General features: G+C 40.7%; 1 protein-coding gene across 7 annotated transcripts in view; it reads left to right on the top strand.

Moving 5' to 3' along the window:
* The first annotated feature begins 6,050 nt into the window (after positions 1-6,050).
* LOC118399423 (A-kinase anchor protein 9-like) overlaps positions 6,051-22,957 on the top strand; it is a 125,824-nt gene continuing 108,917 nt past the window's right edge. For all 7 annotated transcript variants that reach the window (XM_052472082.1, XM_052472084.1, XM_052472088.1 and 4 more), the window contains exon 1: positions 6,051-6,318. In XM_052472082.1, the coding sequence (XP_052328042.1) occupies positions 6,271-6,318 (48 nt within the window). In that variant the 5' untranslated portion in view covers positions 6,051-6,270. The remainder of the gene's footprint in view (positions 6,319-22,957) is intronic.

Below are 22,957 nucleotides of genomic sequence, written 5' to 3' on the forward strand. Positions count from 1 at the left end.
ATCCAGTCCGGTACAAAGAGAAGATTCATATGGGAAACAAGCCTATATACCAAGTTCCCAATTCCGTGTCAGAATGATTCAAGAGTGTTTTACTGTTGATCATGGTTCTCATGGGGTACAATGTTGGGTTGAATGGCGGGAACCCGGTTTCTGAGATTTACCAGGATTTATCATCCAAAACCACTCCCTTTTCCCGGGATAAATTACTGCGAGCAACCAATAAATTATAATAAGTTCTTTATATGAACAGCATGGCGTGAAATGGAACTGTTAAATGATATGCAATGTCTAAATCTGGCTTATTTATGGCCTCTACACAATGAATCAACGCTCGGGTTAGGGACAGACCCATCTCAGTATGGAGCGCAGTTCACAAAGCATCTAGACCTATCATCTCATCATGGTGACTTTTTTTCTTGTGACAGGTAGGCATACATTTGCTGCTAGCGTATTTTGTGCTACAGTAATATAAATACCAAATGCGCTTCTAATTTACCCATATCCATCTGGCTTCACCTTGTTTTTATTGCAGCAGCAGAGTATTAAAACAGCCTATCACTCGAATGCTGTTGCTTTAAATCAGTGCACTGGCGAGCACTCTCTCGCAGTCTTTCTCTCTCTCCATCAACTCCATTCAAATTGCATCCAAAATTGATAATCCTTTTCTAGATTGATCTATAGCCCTATATATAGATGTCCTAGCCAGTGGCGATTTTAGCATGTAAATATTTTTGTTTGTTTATGCTTGCCAGCAAAGCCACTAGACAACACAATACATTACTAGCACTATTACATTGACAAACGATGCCCACAAACAGCACCATGGAGTGAATCCTTACCACTGCTACACCTGTCTATCAGCAGAGCCTTGTCTGGCAGCGAAACAGTTCATTTGCTTTCTACCTTTAAAAAAAACATAGCTGATATGGCTGACTTGCTACTGACAATTGAGATGTACAAACTATGGCATAAGGGGATGGCGGGCGGATAAGAGGCAATCCGTAATTTTGATTAAGACATTAATGAGCGAGCTAGGATGGACGTAGTCAATATAACTATTTGTTTTATTTCTGAAATGTACAGCGACAGAATTCAGAACATGGGCCGTTCTTACAGTATTCTCCCTGGTCCTTCTTTGTCATCAAAGTCTGGCATTCTCTGGATTTATGGTGCTTTCAAGACTAGAAGACTGGAAACTGAAAAAAACAAGGTTGAATCATGACGTCAGTGATCTTCAGGTTGGAGCTCTAGAAAGAGGCCCGAGATCCCGACTTAGAATTCTGAGTTGGATGACCGTTCAAAACGTTTATTTCCGAGTTCCCAGTTGTCTTGAACTCACTGAAGTCTGAGATTTCCCAGTTCCAAGTTTCCAGTTGTTTTGAACGTGGCAGTAGTCATGCTGGATTGACGGCATGGCAAATGTATTCAACATTTTCTGGCCCATTGTGTTGCATGTGATTGTTTATCCTTTTAAGCTTAGAAAATAGAACTCAGACTTGGACCATACACCCACTCCACTGAATAGCAGAATAGTGATTGCTTTGCAACTCTTGCAGTTAGCCACTGATTCCTTCCAAACCACTCATTGTTGAATTTGCAACTTCCAACTTGTTGTGTAACATTTATGTCCAATCGCCAATGAGCAGCGATACGTTTTATCTATAATTTCCCTTCATTATTTCTCTTCCTATGACAAGGATGGAAAAGGATTTGCCAGTAGATTGTCGACTTCATTCATGATGGTGACTGCTTGTCTAGTTTGCTAGCTAAGATTTTGAAAGTATGATGTTGACATGATCAGTCCAATCAAAGCTATAACGTGATTAGACTTAATTTCATCTGTGGCCAATGACCTTGAGCCTTCTTGGAAGGGCTCTTTTAATGTAGTTCTATGGCAACACCCAAGGCTTGAGTTTTCGAGCTTTCCCCATAGATTTTGCGGTGACATGGTGTCCCCATGAGTGACAGAACACTCAGGCAGTCACGGTGCAACTAGAGAACACTGCTAACCCCTACACTCCGCATTTTCAGTTTGCTACCCGACCACCACAGAAAGCACTGAGCTAGGCTGAAACACCTGCATTTTGGAGCTGCCTTACTCAAGAAAGCAACCCCTGTTTGTACGTGGCTTTATTAACTCAAATTGTTATTTTTATTACATTGTTTGCAAACTGATATGTGACACGTATTAATGCCAAAATAACATGCAAAACAGGCAACAATAACAATACAAATATGTATTTTTAATTTGTGTCATTTTTTTTTTGCTAAATAGTTTCTGCCTCACCTGCCCTGTGATCGTCTGGCCTCTCTTTAAAAAAACGCTCCTGACGAGTGAGTACATTGTCTATGCCAGGCAAAATCGCGCCTCATTGTTATGGATGTGTCCAAATGAATGTCACAATGAAAACAGCTTCAACAAATGCAAATGCAGCAACTTTGCTGTTATTCTGGTGCACGTTTTGACGTGACTGGGAGTTAGCCGTAGTTGGCTAACTAGCACGCAAGAGATAAGAACATTATAGATACAGTACAAAAATACTGAAGACTGGGTCGGGTTTCTGGCAACCAAACCGATAAAAAGGGACTACCAGCAGGCCTGGGTAGCGACCCTATATTTGTGGCTGGACTATATCTTGTGGAAGGATTAAATAGTATGAATAAATCCATCAAAATAATGTTTTTAATTAAAATATTTAAATCATTATTTGAATATGTTGGTAATATGTTGTATAAAAGTGATAATGCCCTTGAAATCGGTGTTTGGAGGATATATTGGCATGGTTTGCTAGCCCTCGACTTGGTCTCAGGCCTAACAACACCCATGCAAATATATCCTCCAAACACTGACCTCTTGGTCATTATCACTGAAGTATAATACAATACAGTACAGTAAGACTATTTGGTCATTATCACTGAAGTATAATACAATACAGTACAGTAAGACTATTTGGTCATTATCACTTAAGTATAATACAATACAGTACAGTAATACAGTTCACACTCAAAAAGATTAGCCTACTGGAGCTAGTTTCATTTATTTACCCAAGAGATGATATAGCTAGCTACTTCTATGGGCTTTTATGTTTTTCTTTCATGCATAATGTGCAATAGCCTATATCATACAGTAGTCTATATGTATTGAATAACGGCAAAATCTTTTGGCCATTTTTGGGCTTCATTAAATGTCATTAATGTAGGGCTCATAAAATGTATTTAATATATGGCTCATTAGGATCAGGTTTTAATTTTAATGCGGATCAAAGCTCTGATCAAATCCAGAAATTTATTTGCTTTATAATGCTTTTGAATGACACTTCCTGTTTAGCGGGAAATACCTGGTTACCCGGGACAAAAGTCATTAATTCTCGGGATGGAACATTTGTAAAATACCGGGAAAATATTAAACTCTAGTACAATGACTGAAATGCACTTGGGATGGTCACCTAATCACATAATTATTGTTAGAAGAATATCTCTGGTAAATTGCAGCAACTTCTTGTGTATTGAAGGCCATCATGACCATGGGCTCCTCCAATCAGCCCATCTCAAGGCTGGAGACGGAGAACTATCAAGGTGTTGTTTGGCATTGCACAATGAGACACAAAGGCCCTTATACTTTATTCATGCCATCCATATAAGTTTCAAGTTGTTATTGCCAGGTGCACAAGTACAGTGAAATGGCTTTCGTTTTCAATGCCCCAGCAGCCAGCTGACTCTGTGCACCTCTGTCAGCTGTCCACTTCAGTTGCAATCCTTGCAGCTCAAGAGCGCGACTGCGGGAAGAAGTATCATCCTCCATCTCTTCCTTGATGAGCCCCTGCGCTCATACATATTTTAATATGGCACATAGAGCTATCTTTATTATTCAAATGGTTTTTCTTCCACCGCTCGGATGTTAAAGGAAAGATAATGCTTTGTCAAGGCGCCAGTCTCTCTCCTAATTTAAGTCATGTCTGGCGTGAGAGAGGCTCAATATTACCGTTCTGTACACATAATCAGCAGTGCAGTATGTTTTTCATTATGATCGCCCTCGCTTCCTTATTCTCCCACTCGATCCACAGCTCATAAAGAGAGTCTCATCTGTGTCTCGTTACTGATGTGATGAACAGTTATTGTGTTGGCTTACACTTTTCTTTAGTTTGCTTGTTGTTGTTATGTTCATCCCAGTGCACATACACTTAAAATCAGTAACTTTCTCCATACCTTATGGTATTGCCTAAGTCTCCTGCTGAAATGTGACTGCTTTATTTGTATGCACACGCTTAAAAAGCGAGCTTATTCATATTTTATCAGACACTCTTATCTAGAACGATTTACAGGAGCAATTAGGGTTAAGTGCCTTGCTCAAGCCTACATCAATCAATTTTCACCTAATTGGCTCAGGGATTTGAACCAGAGACCTTTTGGTTACTAGCCAAACACTCTTTACAACTAGGCTGTCTGCCACCCCAGTGAAAATCGGTGGAATTCAATTTATAGAGAGCATAAAGAGTTTCTTTATTTTTACTCGACGTAGGCCTACTCTATTGGTGATTCAGAAAGGCACCTATAACCAATACATTTGTTTATTATTGTATCATATGGTTATTTATTCAAGCCTTGAATGCTTGTTTTGTTATAGTGCAAATCATGGTCTTGTAGCATTTTTTCCTCAAACGTATTTGTTAAGGGATTCTGTTGAGACCTCATAGGGCAGCAGCGGTATCTGATATGACTGTGCATATCCTATAATCCTAAAACCCACAGGAAGCTGCTGGGGGGAGAACGACTCATAATAATGTCTGGAACGGCATGAATGGATTCACTAATTCCGCTCCAGCCATTACCACGAGCCTGTCCTCCCCAATTAAGGTTCTGCCAACCTCCTATGCTATAGCTGCCCCTGGATTGGTCTCTCTGATAATGGCTTTTAGCAGGATTGTGATCCTCAAGACTAAATCAATAGGGAAATAGATATTGACCAACAGTAATGTACCAAAGCCTATTTTCAGGCTCTTCTCAGCCCTCGTTGTTTCTTTCAAGACGAACTGGAAACAAACAACCTCTACCAAAACAACCGAACTCCTATATTTTAAATGTCTATGTGGACTCTATGAAAACTGCCACTGTGTTGACATAATCTAGATCTGTTTCCTGATCCATTTGTTGATGCCCTGCAATCGTGGTGGTGCTTGGGTTACAGTGCCACTGACATAGTACTCCTCAGAGCCATCCATTATTAAAAGCCTAAAACTTTCAGATGGGCAGCAGGTCTTGCTGAAGGTGCTGCACAAACAACACACGTTCACAGGTGGGATCTGAGCTAAGGATGTCGAAGAGAAGATGGGTGGAATTCAAGATCTGCCAGACCATAAGCTACATAGCTCCCATCAGTCGAAGACACAGACCCCCTTCTCCTGCTGCTGCCGGTATGTAGGTGTCACTGTCTGTGTAGAAGCTTCAAAGGTTTGATGTTTCTTTTCTGTGAGCTTTCTTGACCTAAATCACATTTCCAATGCTGATTATCAGGGTCTGCATGGTTTTCCAGCGCAATGGAGAATCCAGAGAATGTTCCTAAATGCTATAAGTGGTATAATTTGTGATGAGGTTGGGTTGGAAGCATTGACTGTAAATGTCAGATGGACATATTCTATGATTATGTGTAAATTGTGCTCTCATTTATTATACGTTTTAATACCAAAATTGCAGAAATAATCATTTTGAGAGACCACTATAAATTCGTCATGATATTTTTATTAGAATACGAAAACTTTATTTAAAAAAAACCTCTAAACTCAGTTTGAACAATATTGTGAATGTTTTAGATCTGTTCTTAACTGGGCAGTGTGAAATGAATCACGATTAGCAATTGTGCAACACAGTGACCTTGTTTGCACCTCCACAGAAATTATTTTGATTTACTCACGCATATTATTTCAATCAATGTATATTTAATTTGTATACAGTATGTTTCCCTCTGTAATCTGTTTTAATCCAATGACACGTTTTGACATTTCCTGCAGTACGATCCTAAAGGGGCGTAGCAGCAGAAAACAGCCACCTACGTGACGTCAACGCAATCGTGTTTACGTGGATAACATGGCGGCGGAGATGTGGTTGTAGCAAGGACTATGTCTTCTCCTAATGCAAGCCTGTCGCAGTGATATGAAACCATTACTAAACAAAGTGAATGTCAACAAACAGAAACTTTCCCCACAGACTCTGGGCTAATTCGCTAACTCTTCGCATGAAGCCCTTTTCCTCTTTTCTCAGCTACATACAACGGTAATGGAAGACGAAGAGAGGCAAAAGAAGCTCGAGGCCGGCAAGGCAAAGGTATGATAGCCTATTACTAGCTATCTAGCCGAGGTCAATTATTTATTTGCGTTTCAAAGTTTCTGCTAGTCTGGCTTGGGAACCACATTCATTGCTGCACGTGGTTCCCGTTATACATGGGCTTACATCGTTTTATTTAGGAGCTGTTTCGGGAGCCCCTTCCGTGTTCCCCTCCCTGTCAGCTGTCACTACTAGAAAACATGCACCCCCATGGCATGGATGACAGCCCGGGGGTTTTAAGTGTCTGTGTTAGCCATCGGTATCTCATAGAAACGTGCTGTTTCCTCCTAAAATGTAGCTACCAGTTTTGAAGAGAAGTATTCATTTGAACTTAGCGAACCAATTCATCCTTTCCTGACAACGTGATTAACACCACGTGATTGAAATCTTGAGATTCTTGTGTGACAGGTTCAGGACATGCCCCTAGTTAGTTTGAGTAAACTCACATGTTCCATACGTCACGGATTCTTGGCTTCCTTTTTTATGCACGCTAACGTTGCTGTAACCACCAGTGCTACAAATGAGGTCATAACAACCCTGTTGAATGATATGAAAAAAAAGGTGCTAACTGCTAATCTCATGCAGAAGGCGAGGTCACACAAGCTCTGCTCTCCATGATATCAATCAATCTAACTTTGCAATGCAACATGTGCTCCTTTAAGGAATACCTGAAATAAAATCAATCAATTGTAACTGTTCCACTTGTCAATGCAACATGTGCTCTAAATGACCTCTCACATACTATTTCAATGTATGATTTATTTTAATCAGAATTTAATACAATTTTGAAATATCCAGTGAACAGGCACAATAGCCTACTTTATGATGATATGATAACCCACCCTCATAGTTAACTGAGAAGGATGATGATGATGATGATGATAGTGTAAAAATAGAATAGTCACTTCCCTGCTGGAGTCCCCAAAATATATAAAAGGGTGCTTGTAGGCAGATGGAAAGAAAGTAGACTGGACTGTTAATGCAGGTTAGCCTCTACAAATCCGAGAGTGGAAGACTCCTCCCTCATCTCTTACATGTAGGCTCACTTTTTGTGAACAGTCAAGTCACAAGTCAGACTATTGAATAAACTTCATTTGAACATACTTCACCTGTTGTCTGCTGATTTTGTCCATATGTAGGAGGTAATCTGAGACAATATCCACAGAGTAGTGTTATTAACACAACTTTCTGTACGCTGGTCTGTATGTCGGTTTGTATTTTCAATTCTGACATAATACGCACGAGATTTGCATATGTCAACAATGGCAGAGTTTAACTGAAGCACAGACCAACATTTGTCCCATGCAATGGGCTAGCAAATTTCACAAGCCCTTCCAGCTGATTGCGAGGTAACGTGCTTTGGTCAACAATATTCGGCTATTTGTTTACATATTGTGCATCACGTGAAATTCATCGGGAGATGGAAAATACAAGCAACGGAACCGACCAGCGCTGCAAAAAAGTTGAGTAAACAACACTTTCCTGTGGTTACCCTATCTCTACTTCCTACTGCCAAAAGGACCAACAGCATGGACAATTGGTAATGTGCATTTAAAAATTATTGTATTCAACCTTCTGGCTTGTAGAGACGATTGCATTATTTTTACAGTGACTTCTTTCAGACTGATATCCATGGAGAAAGCATGGTAACAGTCGAATGTTTGGACAAACTGAAAGTCCTTTCAGAATTTGAGGTTACCGACCTTTGCAGTGTCATTCCCCTGCCTAAGTCCCTTAATGAGCTTACGCCCTAATGAAGTTTATTTTGAGTCATGAATCTATCTATTTTGAGCCAGCAGTATTTATTCAGTATTTGAAGGCTAGATCTATTGAAAGGGAAAACACTTTGTGTCACCACACCTGAAACTCTTTTGGAACGTGCAAATTTAAACTAGACTGTCTCAATAATCAATTAGCAAGGCTATATTTAAATGCTCAGTAACGATAGCAGTAAGGCACCACTACATTGCAGTGTTGTTGCACTACAGCCTGGGGTTCGATCCCAGGCTGTCACAACCGACCATGACTGGGAGCCCCATAGGGGGGTGCACAATTGGGCCGGCGCCGTCCGGGTTAAGGGAGGGTTTGGCCAGAGGGGGGCTTTCCTTGGATCATCATGCTCTAGCGTCTCCTTGTGAACAATGTTTCCCCTGACTCATTGGTGCGGCTGACTTACGGGTTAAGCGAGCAGTCTCTTGCCTAGACCTTTGCCTCTCCCAAGCCCATTGAAGTTTCAGTGATGAGACAAGGTTGTAACTAGCAATGGGAGAAAATATGTTAAACTACTTCAGAGTGGTTGCAAAAGTATAGGTCTAGGCCATCTAGGAGTCAAAAACATGTACTGATTCTATGGGAGATTCTCAATTGGGTAAAGTCCGTCCTCTCCTCGACTCCTTTGTCCTCCTCTGAGTGTGGGGATTTAGCAGGCCCCACAATCAGATTGAATTATTTTCTATGGAAAGGGAGGCATTGCTACTAATGTTAGTGCTATCTGTTCCCATAGACTTTCAGTCATTGAGTAATTGAGACTATTTAAAAGCGTGTCTCAGCAGAAATATATAATTGTTTACATAAAAAATAAAAAAAACATCTAAATTAATATAGGGAAAGCACTAAACTCCAAGACCTTGAATTCCATCAAATCAAAATGTATGGTAATCAACCTAAGTGGAGGCTCAAATATCTTCCATATGGCTTAACCTCACTCATCTAACTATAGGCTATATTATAGAACAAAACATCTTAAGCCGTGTTTCTTTCAACACTTATCTTAAACTTTGATAGTTTTTTATCTTTCATAGAGCTCTCCCCCAGCTCAGATTCTCTGCTATATTAACGTTAAAAAAGGACTGCTAGGTTGATTTGGAATTTGATGGACCAGGGGTAAGAAAGACTGAAAATGGTTTTGTATTAGCTATTTAGAAATCAGTTAAATCAGTTAATCTGCACATAGCCACAAATTGAATGATTCCTCAACAACAACAATAACAAACAATTATTTTCACAAAATATAATCCATAGGAGGGTCCTTTTGGTGGAAGGATTTTTGACACATATTTGTATCTTAATAAATAGTTGAAGTTGAATATTTGCAACATTCTGGCTTTACGCAGGCCTCCTTTAAGACTATAATGTTTATTCTGTAGGTGCTACAAAGCAATAATTGGTGTGATATGAAGCTTTACCGCTTTCTCTGTATTATGAGTAGTATTTTGATATGACATTTTATACAATAAAATGTCCATAAAATGTCCATAAAGATGGCAGAGTACAGATAATTACATTGTTTTAGCAGTATCCACATTTTTTAAAAATGACATGGTTCAATGCACCAATAAATCAGCACAATCTACTTTCTCAGTTTTTCAAATTGCTGACATCTTCGAGCTAGAATTGTGATTATGCTAATGCCGATACAAAAAGTAATGTAGAGCAATTTACAATCTGCCGAATTTAGCAAACGAAGGATTTGTGGTAGCTTTATGCATGTTTGCCATTGGCATAGTAGGCAATGTAACAAATCACCAGCAGAGGGCAAACATTTTGAATCCATTTTACATTTACATTTTTATTAATTTAGCCGACGCTCTTATCCAGAGCAATTTACAGTTTGTGCATTCATCTTAAGATAGCTAGGTGGGACCACCACATGTCACATTTACTCTGTTGGTAGCATATATATATATATATAAGTCATATTTTGAAACGGAGCCCAAGCACATACACACGTGTACAGACCAGACACTCTTAACACACACATTATTCTTTAGTTGTATTGTTTGTACAGTATATAGTTGTATTATAAACTTGTGACTGTCCTTGTGTATGTGTTTTTCTTGTTTTTTGTGAACCCCAGGAAGAGTATTTACAGCTTCTGCAAAAGCTAATGGGGATCCAAATATACAAATCCAAGCTCATGCTTTTTTGATCCACGTTTCGTCTTTCCCTACCCTCTCTAGTTTGTTAGCAGCCGTAGTGTTTTCAGCATGATACCGATAGAAAATCCAAATCCTTTTTTCACAAGCATGTGTCTCTCGTGTTCATATATCACGTCCTCTGCAGACTTTTGTAGTTGCCGATACGAGATCGGGCAAAATAATAGGCCTACACTTGATTTATGCTATATTATTGCATGCTAAATGTTTCTGATCAGTCATAAATGAGCAAACAATAGATTAGCTTATACCACCTCCACTTATTTGCCCAGTCAGAAACCAATTAACCAAATAGCCTATACAGACAGATTCAGTGAAACAAATTCACATTGATTGATTATCAGACAAGTCAGTGAATTCACAGGCTCTTGGTCGGGAGTAGCCCTCGGCGACCAAGCAACTGCGAGTGCTGAACATGCTGGCACAATTTTCTAATACATGAGCCAACTAGACAAGATGATCATGAGCAGCACTCCCCTGAACTTAGCTAACATTTCCCCAACCTAATTGTAGCCTAACCAATATCTAAACGGAGATTCAGTGAAAACTCAAATCTGACCTTATTGATTTATCAAGACGAATCCCCACCCTTGTCTCAAAGCAGCGCAACGGCACTGTCCCAATTAAAACAGTGCTGAAATGATCAAGTTGACCACTTGCGGGTAGGCTATTGCTTCAAATTTATTACAAGGATTGGGTGACTTTGGGAGATTCAGTAAGCAACAATTTGCCTAACCTTTCAGACATAAAGTAAAGATGGAAAATGTTAACATTATGGTAAAGTTGGCAGAAAAACATCTTGATATGAAAGGCATATAGGTCATAAGGTGGCTTTGAATTTGCCATAACCCCCTAACCTTTTCAGATATATGAAAAAGCTAGTATAAAAAAGCAGGCATGGTAAATTAGTGCGATTTTGGTCTGTGTATGAAAATAATAATACAGTGATTTCCTTACCAATGCTATCCCTCACAGTTATGTTGTCTCACCTGAAGGAATTTGACCTCCATTGACTTCAATAGAAATGTTTTGAAGTTGGCTTCCATGGTGGCTGTTACAGGTTCCTCTGCACCCCGCCATCAACATTTTGTTTTTAGGGAAAACATTGCAAGTGCCTTACTTTTCCTATTTCCCATTCACCCAGGTGGCTTTATCAAACCTCATGTGTTTTACTGAGTATATAGCCTATTCTACAGTCAAGTCAAACCCTCTGCTCCATGGTGTTGTAATTGTGCCTCAATAGCTTCTCCTTTCACCATTTTTTTGCGCGTCCTAATATTATGCTAAATATTTAAAGGACTGGAGCCATCATGTAGTAAGTTTGTGGCTGAGGAGAATCATAAAACCCACCATGTTCTCTGGAGCACAGAGGCCCAAAAGGCTCTCGCTTAAAAATAATACAGAGGAGCCTCTCAACAGTCTGCAATGGAGAACTGTTGGAAACATGAGATGTCTCATTTATTTTATTTCAATTGCAATACTGGCCTTTTTAGATCATTGACATGTTTTATTTTTCGCCCCTATTAGATTTTGCTGCCTGTAGCCTATGCTTTTTTTTGATGGTGTCGGAATCACTGTGTCATGACTGTGTTGATATGCCGACTTTTGATTGTCGCAGCACCAGTCAAGATGGCTGTCAGGCATTGTGCCAGCAACAGCAAGTGGCTTTCCTCATCACTGGAAGGACACTAATAGTGCTTTAGAACTTTGACACAGCCCATTTCACTGATCACGGAAATGGAGTTTAGGGCTATTTGATTTTATTCATCAGTGATTTTTCTGCCATTGAAATCCTTGGGTGAGCCGCCTAAGCGTTTTTTTTTTGCATGTCCTAATTCCAAACTGTGAAAAAAAATATATATATATACACTACTGTTCAAAAGTTTGGGGTCACTTAATTTTTTTTTTGTTTTTCAAAGAGAAGCAAAAAAAAAAGTCCATTTAAAATAACATCAAATTGATCAGAAATACAATGTAGACATTGTTAATGTCGTAAATGACTATTGGAGCTGAAAACGGCTGGTTTTTAATTGAATTTCTAAACTCATCCAAAAAAAACACCCTCTCACTGTCAACTGCGTTTATTTAAAGTAGACTTAACATGTGTAAATATTTGTATGAACATAAGATTCAACAACCGAGACATAAATTGAACAAGTTCCACAGACATGTCACTAATAGAAATGGAGTAATGTGTCCTTGAGCAAAGGGGTGGGGTCTAAATCAAAAGTAACAGTCAGTATATGGAGTGGTCACCAGCTGCATTAAGTACTGCAGCAACTCCTCATGGACTGCACCAGATTTGCCAGTTCTTGCTGTGAAATGTTACCCCAGTCTTCCACCAAGGCACCTGCAAGTTCCCGGACATTTCTGAGGGGAATGGCCCTAACCCTTTTATCCAACAGGTCCCAGACGTGCTCAATGGGATTGAGATCCGGGCTCTTTGCTGACCATGGCAGAACACTGACATTCCTGTGTTGCAGGAAATCATGCACAGAACGAGCAGTATGGCTGGTGGCATTGTCATGCTGGAGGGTCATGTCGGGATGATTCTGCAGGAAGGGTACCACATGAGGGAGGAGGATGTCTTTCCTGTAATGCACAGCGTTGAGATTGCCTGCAATAACAGCAAGCTCAGTCCGATGATGCTGTGACACGCCGCCCCAGACCATGACAGACCCTCCACCTCCAAACTGATCCCGCTCTAGAGTAGAGGCCTCGGTGTATTGCTCATTCCTTTGATGATAAACGTGAATCCGACCATCACCCCTGGTGAGACAACCTCGACTCGTCAGTGAAGAGCACTTTTTGCCAGTCCTGTCTGGTCCAGCGATGGTGGGTTTGTGACCATAGGCGACGTTGTTGCCGGTGATGTCTGTTGAGAAACTGCCTTACAACAGGCCTACAAGCGCTCAGTTCAGCCTATTGCAGACAGTCTGAGTACTGATGGAGGGATTGTGTGTTCCTGGTGTAACTCAGGCAGTTGTTGACGCCGTCCTGTACCTGTCCCGCAGGTGTGATGTTTGGATGTACCAATCCTGTGCAGGTGTTGATACACGTGGTCTGCCACTGCGAGGACGCAGTCTCCGTGTAGCGCTGTCTTAGGTGTCTCACAGTATGGACATTGCAATTTATTGCCCTGGCCACATCTGCAGTCCTCATGTCTCCTTGCAGCACGTTCACGCAGATGAGCAGGGACCCTGGGTATCTTTCTTTTGGTGTTTTTCAGAGTCAGTAGAAAGGCCTCTTTAGTTTTCATAATTGTGACCTTAATTATCTACTGTCTGTAAGCTGTTGGTGTCTGAAAGACTGTTCCACAGGTGTATGTTCAGTAATTGTTTATGGTTCATTGAACAAGCATGGCAAACGGTGTTTAAACCCTTTACAATGAAGATCTATGAAGTTATTTGGATTTTTAAGAATTATCTTTGAAAGACAGGGTCCTGAAAAATGTATTTTTTTGTTGCTAAGTTTACATATGTGTTCAGAGGCCCATTATCAGCAACCATCACTCCTGTGTTCCAATGGCACCTTGTGTTAGCTAATCCAAGTTTATCATTTTAAAAGGCTAATTGATCATTAGAAAACCCTGTTGCAATTATGTTAGCATAGCTGAAAACTGTGGTGCTGATTAAAGAAACAATAAAACTGGCCTCCTTTGTACTAGTGGAGTATCTGGAGCATCAGCATTTGTGGGTTCGATTGCAGGCTCAAATTGGCCAGAAACAGAGTTTCTTCTGAAACTCGTCAGCCTATTCTTGTTCTGAGAAATTAAGGCAATTCAATGCGAGAAACTGCCAAGAAACTGAAGATCTCGTACAACACTGTGAACTACTCCCTTCACAGTACAGCATAATTGCAAAAGCCTTTTTTTAAATGATCAACTTGGATTAGCTAACACAACGTGCCATTGGAACACAGGAGTGATGGTTGCTAATAATGGGCCTATGTAGCTCCAATAGTAATTTACAACATTAACGATGTCTACACTGTATTTCTGATCAATTTAGTGTAATTTTAAAGGACAAAATTAGCTTTTCTTTCAAAAACGACATTTTAAAGTTGACCCAAAAAACAGGGACATTTTTAAGTTACCCCAAACTTTTGAATGGTAGTGTATATATTTTCCGTGTTGGAAAAATGCTTTTAAATGACTACAACCATATATAAAGTACATAGAAAATACCTGATATATATTTTTTAAAGCTGCAATATGTCACTTTTTGGATGACTTGATCAAATTCACATAGAAATGAGAGTTATAGATCTGTCACTCATTAAATGCAAGTGTAAGTGGTAGATCTGTTTTATGGGCACTAATTCTATGTCTCCTGTTCTTAAGTTTTGTTTTTGCATCTTACTTTTGAGTTTTGTACACATGTTTCAATTAGCTGAAAATACAATATTTTTAGAAATTGAAAATATATTTTACAACTGTTTAGATGTTACTGTAAAACTCTCTACACTATACATTGTTTTGTTTTTTTGTCACAAACTGAAATTAGTTCCAACTATTAGAATTTCGGCATCCATCAATAGACAGCGCGATTTCAGCAAATTGCACTTTTAATAATATTATCTTTGAGAATTTACATTCACCAAAATAAAAGCTAGACAGGGTGAACCCCTGCCCCCCCCCCACAAAAAAATACAATGTATTGATTCTGTTTGAGCAAATGAACACAGCATTAGCCATGGCAAAATGCATAGAATTGCATGAAATTTGCTTTCAAACGGCAACATTTACTCTTAGCTCCATGGAGATTTTTTTTGAATTGCAGGAAATTTGATGAAAAATGCAAAAATGTCTCTACTCCACCAAGATAAGGGCCTCTAAACACCTACCACTTAAGCTCCTTTCAGCAAGATCCTTAAAGTAATAGACCTATCTTTACTTTGTGGGTGTATGACATTTTATTCTGCTCTTGGAGGTGGCACTTTGAATCAATCCTGCAATTCCTATAGTAAAACTGTCTGCTACTTCCAATTCGCAAGCAATTACAAGTTTGAATCAAGTTTTAATACCCCGTATGGTGGTCACACTCTGTTTAGTCCATATTGAGCGTACGTTCGGAGCCTTTGGGTAATTAATCAGTCTTGACTCTGCTAATGACTCCATTTCGGTCTAAAGCTATCTTGTGTAATGGTCTAATCTCCAGAGCCAAGTGCCCTTAGTTCAACCACAGCCAACTGAACATATTCATGACCATTTAGAGGTACAAAACTTTTAGGCTACCTATACATTTTCTGTTTGTACACCCAGCTGTGTTTAGTGTGTTGTTCTGCGTTTTGCCTTAGAGAATCTAATGCTATAGCCTAAGTCATTCTAGTATTCATCTTGGCATTGAAGACGGGTGTTACAATTGTGATAAGGGTCCCATGTATTTAGGCCTATAACTACACTACCGCCTAATTGAATCTGCTGTTGATCGTTATTCATTGTCTTTCAATCAGTGCTTGTTACAACAACAAAAAATTCACAGTAGCCTAGTGGGCACAGAAAACAAGCTATCTATAGTGTGATCTGTCTTAAGTGAACAATCATTACTCACATACAGCAAACATTACTCAATGTGCCATAATTGATCAAATAGAAAGCCTCAAAACACTGAACCTAGTATGGTACGGTGTTCGATGTTAATTGTGTTTATCTATTGTTGGTATCAGTGGGGGATAAGCAGTGACACTGAGTAACAGATAATCGCTCTCTTGTAACGGTGCCAGCGGCTGAATTAGCTAACCTAGACCTTTTGTGAAACAACTCAATGATGGAATGCTTGATGCAGAAATCTCTAGAATTATTATCCAACAAGCCAATGTTTTGCTTTGAAGTGCTTGGAGTAGCATAGGAATAAGCACTGAAGACTTAATTACCTGTCTGTCCTAGATAAAGAATGTTTGCAAAACAATATCAAAGTTACTCCATCTTTGAGACTGCAGATGGCATTATACACCACCTACGCAGGTCAAATAACTTAAATAACTTTTTTGCCCGCTTTGAGGACAATACAGTGCCACTGACACGGCCTGCAACGAAAACATGCAGACTCTCCTTCACTGCAGCCGAGGTGAGTAAAACATTTAAACGTGTTAACCCTCGCAAGGCTGCAGGACCAGACGGCATCCCCAGCCGCGCCCTCAGAGCATGCGCAGACCAGCTGGCCGGTGTGTTTACGGACATATTCAATCAATCCCTATACCAGTCTGCTGTTCCCACATGCTTCAAGAGGGCCACCATTGTTCCTGTTCCCAAGAAAGCTAAGGTAACTGAGCTAAACGACTACCGCCCCGTAGCACTCACTTCCGTCATCATGAAGTGCTTTGAGAGACTAGTCAAGGACCATATCACTTCCACCCTACCTGACACCCTAGACCCACTCCAATTTGCTTACCGCCCAAATAGGTCCACAGTCGATGCAATCTCAACCACACTGCACACTGCCCTAACCCATCTGGACAAGAGGAATACCTATGTGAGAATGCTGTTCATCGACTACAGCTCGGCATTCAACACCATAGTACCCTCCAAGCTCGTCATCAAGCTCGAGACCCTGGGTCTCGACCCCGCCCTGTGCAACTGGGTACTGGACTTCCTGACGGGCCGCCCCCAGGTGGTGAGGGTAGGCAACAACATCTCCACCCTGCTGATCCTCAACACTGGGGCCCCACAAGGGTGCGGTCTGAGCCCTCTCCTGTACTCCCTGTTCACCCACGACTGCGTGGCCACGCACGCCTCCAACTCAATCATCAAGTTTGCGGACGACACAACAGTGGTAGGCTTGATTACCAACAACGACGAGACGGCCTACAGGGAGGAGGTGAGGGCCCTCGGAGTGTGGTGTCAGGAAAATAACCTCACACTCAACGTCAACAAAACTAAGGAGATGATTGTGGACTTCAGGAAACAGCAGAGGGAACACCCCCCTATCCACATCGATGGAACAGTAGTGGAGAGGGTAATAAGTTTTCAGTTCCTCGGCATACACATTACAGACAAACTGAATTGGTCCACTCACACAGACAGCGTCGTGAAGAAGGCGCAGCAGCGCCTCTTCCACCTCAGGAGGCGGAAGAAATTTGGCTTGTCACCAAAAGCACTCACAAACTTCTACAGATGCACAATCGAGAGCATCCTTATTCATCTCATATGTATACGTATATACTGTACTCTATATCATCTACTGCATCCTTATGTAATACATGTATCACTAGCCACTTTGTTTACATACTCATCTCATATGTATATACTGTACTCGATACCATCTACTGTATCTTGCCTATGCTGCTCTGTACCATCACTCATTCATATATCTTTATGTACATATTCTTTATCCCCTTACACTGTGTATAAGACAGTAGTTTTGGAATTGTTAGTTAGATTACTTGTTGGTTATTACTGCATTGTCGGAACTAGAAGCACAAGCATTTCGCTACACTCGCATTAACATCTGCTAACCATGTGTATGTGACAAATAAAATTAGATTTGATTTGATTCCAGGCTGTGTCACAACCGGCCGTGACCGGAGGTACCATAGGGTGGCTCACAGTCAGCCCGGTTAGGTGAGGGTTTGGCCGGGAGGGCTTTACTTCGTTCATTGCGTTCTAGTGACTCCTTGTGGCGGGCTTGGTGCCTGCAAGCTGACTTTGGTTGTCAATTGAACTGTTAATCCTCCGACACATTGGTGTGGCTGGCTTCCAGGTTAAGCGAGCGGGTGTTGAGAAGCACGGCTTGGCGTGTCATGTTTCGGAGGACGCATGACTCGACCTTTGCCTCTCCCGAGCCTGTTGGAGTTGCAGCAATGAGACAAGATCGTAATTTGATTGAAATTGGGGAGAAAAAGGGGGAAAAAATGTAAAAAGGAAGCATGTACAAATTTTAAAAACAATGTTTTAAACTTGCATCCTGTTTGCAACAAGGCACTAAAGTAATACTGCAAAAAAATGTGGAAAAGCAATTAACTGTTGTCCTGAATACAAAGTGTTACGTTTGGGGCAAATACAATACTAGACATTACAAGGGTACAACTCTCCATATTTTGAAGCATAGTGGTCGCTGCAACATTTAATGGATATGATTGAAATCGTTAAGGAATGAGGAGTTTTTCCAGACACTGGGAGATGAGTTCACATTTCAGCAGGACAGTAACCTAAAACACAAGGCCAAGTCTACGCTGGAGTTGCTTACCAAGAAGAAAGTGAATGTTCCTGGCCGAGTTACAGTTTTGACTTAAATTTACTTGCAAATCGATGGCAAAACCTGAATGTTTATCTAGCAAAGAATGTGCAAATATTGTACATTCCAGGTGGGCAAAGCTCTTAGTCTCACAACTGAAAGAAATACGCACAGCTTTAATCACTGCCAAAGGTGCTTCTACGAAGTATTCACTCAGGTGTAAATACTTATCTAGATTATATATTTTTTATTTTTTAATACGTTTGATAACAATTCTGAAAACATGTTCTCACTTTATCTTAATGGGGTATTGTCTGTAAATGGGCGAGGGGGGGATTTTAAAAAATTAATTCATTTTGAAATCAGGCTGTAACATAACAGAATGTGGAATAAGTTAAGGGGTATGAATACTTTCTGAAGCCACTGTACATAATGGTATATGCAAAGGCTAAGGGCATAAACTACACAAGTACATTTTTGTCTTTTATATGTAGTACCAGTCAAAAGTTTGGACACCTACTACTTTTTTCTTTATTCTTACTTTTTTTCTTCAATGTAGAATAATAGTGAAGACACCAAAAAAGTGTTAATCAAAATACATTTTATATTCAAAGTAGCCAGCTTGACAGCTTTCTTTGCACACGCTTGATAATCTCTCAACCAGCTTCACCTGGAAGGACATATTTACACCGGTCTTATGGCCATTGCTCACGTTTCTTAGACCAAGCAAGTCTTATTATTGGTGTCCTTTAATAGTGGTTTCTTTGCAGCAATTCAACCATCAAGACCTGATTTCTTGAAGTCTCCTCTGAACAGTTGATGTTGAGATGTTACTTGAACTCCGTGAAGCATTTATTTGGGCTGCAATCTGAGGTGCAGTTATTATAATGAATTTATCCTCTGCAGCAGAGTTAACTCTGGATCTTCCTTTCCTGTGGCCGTCCTCATGAGAGCCAGTTTCATCATACCGCTTGATGTTTTTCAAATCAACGTGTCGAATACAACAAGTGTATAAAATATTTTTTGTTTGAATTTTTACCCCTTTTTCTCCCCAATTTTAACGTGAAATGCTTACTTACAAGCCCTTAACCAACAGTGCTGTTCAAGAAGCGTTAAGAAAATATTGACCAAATAAACTACCGTAAAAAATGATAAAAAGTAACACAATAACAAGGGTGTACCGGTACTGAGTCAGTGTGTAGGTAATTTCAGTTGAGGTAATTTGTACATGTAGGTAGGGGTGACGTGACTATGCATAATAAACGAGTAGCAGCAGTGTACAAAACAAATGGAGGAGGGTGTCAATGTAAATAGTCCGGTGGCCAGTTGATTAATTGTTCAGCAGTCTTATGGCTTGGAGGTAGAAGCTGTCAAGGAGCCTTTTGGTCTTAGACTTGGGGCACTAGGTCCAAGTGGCTTCTAAACAGCTTCTAACCCCAAGCGATAAGACTCCTGAACATCTAATCAAATGGCTACCCAGACTATTTGCATTTCATCCCCCCTCTTTTACACCGCTGCTACTATCTGATGTTATGTGGCCATAGTCACTTTAATAACTCTACCTACATGTAGTCACAGATTGTGGATAAACAAGCTTCTGATCTTTCTATCAAAAAACACCCTACTGCCATGTGTGAGGAATGCATTTCTGCATATATTTCTAAGGTTTCACATCATTTTCAATATGTCAACAATGGCTTCAGTAAAAGTCTAAAGAATGCATATCAGAAAAAGCACATACAATGTAGTTAATGCACGTTTCTGAAGAGGATATCCGACCGTTACATCATAACGCTGAAAAAGGATACGGACAATAAAAAGAGAAACCAATTATAGACCATATAAAATCTTTAAAAATGTAGCAAACAAGGTGATCAAATACTTATGCCATGCAATAAAATGCAAATTAATTACTTAAAAATCATACAATGTGATTTTCTGGATTTTTGTTTTAGATTCCACCTCTCACAGTTAGTGTACCTATGATAAAAATGACAGACCTCTACATGCTTTGTAAGTGGGAAAACCTGCAAAATCGGCAGTGTATCAAATACTTGTTCTCCCCACTGTATATAGCTGCATGCACTAGGTAGAGCTGCATTGAGGTCTAGTGCTTTAGGATAACCTCAGTCTGGAAATGTGCCCTCTTTTAAGCTACGTTGTCTGACGGTGCAGTCAGCCCCCCAGGTAAGTGGGGTGTAGTATCCTTGGCAACAGGGGCTACCTGTTGCTCGCCATGCCGTGTGACATCTGCTGCCCATAATAGCCTGCTGTGTGAGCTCCCCTGCTTTCACCCAGCTCCAATAGCCGGCCATTCAGTTCACTGACTGAACTCACTCACTCACTTCACCCCACTCAGTGGCTGTCACCAGTCCTTCATCCATAATGGATATCAGGGCTTTTACTGTCCAAGTCATGTAATTAGTGCCAGCATTCACTTATGGCGATTAACTGTACAGACCCCCTGCTGTTGGTGCACAGAGGGAAATTACGTTTGTGGGTGCGGACTGCACACTGAGGGAAGTTTTTGTGTGTGTGTGTGTGTACACACACAGTCGCGCATGCTCTGAGAGCTGATTTGTTTATTCTATGTCGGACTGTCCCCGGGGAAAAAAAAAATATATATATATATATATATATATATATATATATATACTGCTCAAAAAAATAAAGGGAACACTTAAACAACACAATGTAACTCCAAGTCAATCACACTTCTGTGAAATCAAACTGTCCGATTAGGAAGCAACACTGATTGACAATAAATTTGTTGTGCAAATGGAATAGACAGGTGGAAATTATAGGCAATTAGCAAGACACCCCCAATAAAGGAGTGGTTCTGCAGGTGGTGACCACAGACCACTTCTCAGTTCCTATGCTTCCTGGCTGATGTTTTGGTCAATTTTGAATGCTGGCGGTGCTTTCACTCTAGTGGTAGCATGAGACGGAGTCTACAACCCACACAAGTGGCTCAGGTAGTGCAGCTCATCCAAGATGGAACATCAATGCGAGCTGTGGCAAGGGTTGCTGTGTCTGTCAGCGTAGTGTCCAGAGCATGGAGGCGCTACCAGGAGACAGGCCAGTGCATCAGGAGATGTGGAGAAGGCCGTAGGAGGGCAACAACCCAGCAGCAGGACCGCTACCTCCACCTTTGTGAAAGGAGGAGCAGGAGGCGCACTGCCAGAGCCCTGCAAAATGACCTCCAGCAGGCCACAAATGTGCATGTGTCTGCTCAAACGGTCAGAAAAAGAATCCATGAGGGTGGTATGAGGTCCCGACATCCACAGGTGGGGTTTGTGCTTACAGCCCAACACCGTGCAGGACGTTTAGCATTTGCCAGAGAACACCAAGATTGGCAAATTCGCCACTGGCGCCCTGTGCTCTTCACAGATGAAAGTAGGTTCACAATGAGCACATGTGACAGACGTGACAGAGTCTGGAGACACCGTGGAGAACGTTCTGCTGCCTGCAACATCCTCCAGCATGACCGGTTTGGCGGTGGGTCAGTCATGGTGTGGGGTGGCATTTCTTTGGGGGGCTGGACAGCCCTCCATGTGCTCGCCAGAGGTAGCCTGACTGCCATTAGGTACCGAGATGAGATCCTCAGACCCCTTGTGAGACCATATGCTGGTGTGGTTGGCCCTGGGTTCCTCCTAATGCAAGACAATGCTGGACCTCATGTGGCTGGAGTGTGTCAGCAGTTCCTGCAAGAGGAAGGCATTGATGCTATGGACTGGCCCGCCCATTCCCCAGATCTGAATCCAATTGAGCACATCTGGGTAATCATGTCTCGCTCCATCCACCAACTGAGATGATATCTTAAATGGAAAAGTTGCACTTTCATTTTGAGTGGGACTCCAAATCCAGACCTCCATGGGTTGATACATTTGATTTCCATTGATAATTTGTGTGATTTTGTTGTTAGCACATTCAACTATGTAAAGATTTTTTTTTTTTTAAGTATTTAATAATATTTCATTCATTCAGATCTAGGATGTTATTTTAGTGTTCCCTTAATTTTTTTGAGCAGTGTATATATCTTGGTCGACCGTAAGTCATCTGTTCTTTCGACCTATCCATTGGTCGAAATGTTTAAACGTGTTTTTTAAAAATATATATATATTTTTTTTAAATATTTGTTTTTAACATATGTTAAAAAAATAAAAAAATATGTGTTTTTAATAAAATCAACTATATGCATTGAGCTTGTCTGATGCTTTAAGCTTATGGTTTGATTAAATAAGACAAATGTCTTGAGGGCGCCAGAGATCTAGATATCCAGAATGAAAAGTAACTTAACCTGACCCAACTTTTCTCCTCCCGCTCCTGCTGGCTTTCACAGATTCTGCCTTTGCTCTCCTGACGTTGCCGCTAATAGGCTACACAAGGAGTCGGCAACCTTTCTCATGTGGAATGGCAATTTATCTTACCATTTCTACCGATCTGCGTGCCAGTTATGGTTTTCATATGCACATTTTCGTGAGTTTAATTTAATTTATAATAACGTCTTCATATCTCAAAATCATTGTC

This window comes from Oncorhynchus keta, chromosome 20 (genome assembly GCF_023373465.1).
Source record: "Oncorhynchus keta strain PuntledgeMale-10-30-2019 chromosome 20, Oket_V2, whole genome shotgun sequence".
Classification (NCBI taxonomy): Eukaryota; Metazoa; Chordata; class Actinopteri; order Salmoniformes; family Salmonidae; genus Oncorhynchus; species Oncorhynchus keta.